Source organism: Adiantum capillus-veneris, chromosome 4, assembly GCF_014529385.1.
Source record: "Adiantum capillus-veneris isolate H3 chromosome 4, ASM1452938v2, whole genome shotgun sequence".
NCBI classification, from domain to species: Eukaryota; Viridiplantae; Streptophyta; class Polypodiopsida; order Polypodiales; family Pteridaceae; genus Adiantum; species Adiantum capillus-veneris.
Window position 1 is genome coordinate 126,628,920 of NC_140934.1, and position 1,093 is coordinate 126,630,012.

The 1,093-nt window shown below is 36.7% G+C and overlaps 1 protein-coding gene across 1 annotated transcript; it reads right to left on the bottom strand.

Annotated features, from left to right (window-relative positions):
- Nucleotides 1-418: 418 nt before the first annotated feature.
- Nucleotides 419-805, bottom strand: LOC147459951 (histone H3-like centromeric protein cnp1). Its single transcript, XM_086511654.1, has one exon. It carries the CDS (start codon nt 803-805, stop codon nt 419-421), a length of 387 nt encoding a protein of 128 aa, XP_086367780.1.
- Nucleotides 806-1,093: the final 288 nt, after the last annotated feature.

Consider the following 1,093-nt stretch of genomic DNA (forward strand, 5'->3'; position numbering starts at 1 on the left):
TCTAGATCCTGCAATATACTAATATCTAAAAGATCAAGTGATAGTCTCCTTGTACCATCCTCTAATGGTACATCTGCTATCAGTCCAACTTTCATTGATGATGAAATTTCATAATTACTCATATCAATTTCATGGGTTACTGTGGTGTAGCTTTTAATCTCTTCTTCAAAAGCAGATGCTATTTTTTCTTTCTCTTTTAGCTTCTTTGTCTCCTCTGCATGATGGTTTTCCTGCTCAGCTCTGGCCATGGTATTCACATCATGGGTGATCTCCACAATCTTCACCTCTGACTGTGGCTTTGATGGAGGTATAAGAAAAATGTCCATCGTTTTCTTGTCTATAAATTTGTTTGGTACAAGCAGTTTATCATAACTCCATCTTGATCTCTTCAAGGTTTTGTTTTCCTTGTTCATAATGGTTACCTTGTGTGCATGTATGCATGTGATGCAATAATAGTTATATCATTGAAGTATTCAAGCAATAAATCTTCTTCTGACTCTTGGAGTGCCAACAATGCAACAAGCTTCCATCTCATTGTGCTAAAACATGCCTCTTCACATACTGACATGACTAGCCTCTGAAAGAGAAGCTCAGGTACAATAAGTTGAATGCATTTCTGTGCCTTCCTAATTTCTTTGAACAGCTTTAGGTGTCTTTGTATCCTCTTCATCCTTGGAGACTTCAAAAATTTCATAGGATTTCCACATCTCTTCTTCTTGCTAGCCCACCTACCCCCTGCTTTAGCAGCCAAACCTGGACCTTTTCCAACCTTCCAAGCAGTTTCCTTTGTTCTTGCCATTTCCATGTAAGACTATAATCTCTCTCTCTTTCTCTCCCACCCTACTTTGTTTACTTGTGTGAGTTTACACAAAATAAAGGATTTCTCTCAATATATATGTGTGTGTGTGTGTGTGTGTGTGTGTGTGTGTGTGTGTGTCTGAGAGAGAGAGAGAGAGAGAGAGAGAGAGAGAGAGAGAGAGAGAGAGAGAGAGAGAGAGAGTATGCTCCCACATAGCCAAATAGAACATATATAAATATAAATATAAATATAAATATAAATATAAATATAAATATAAATATATATATATATATA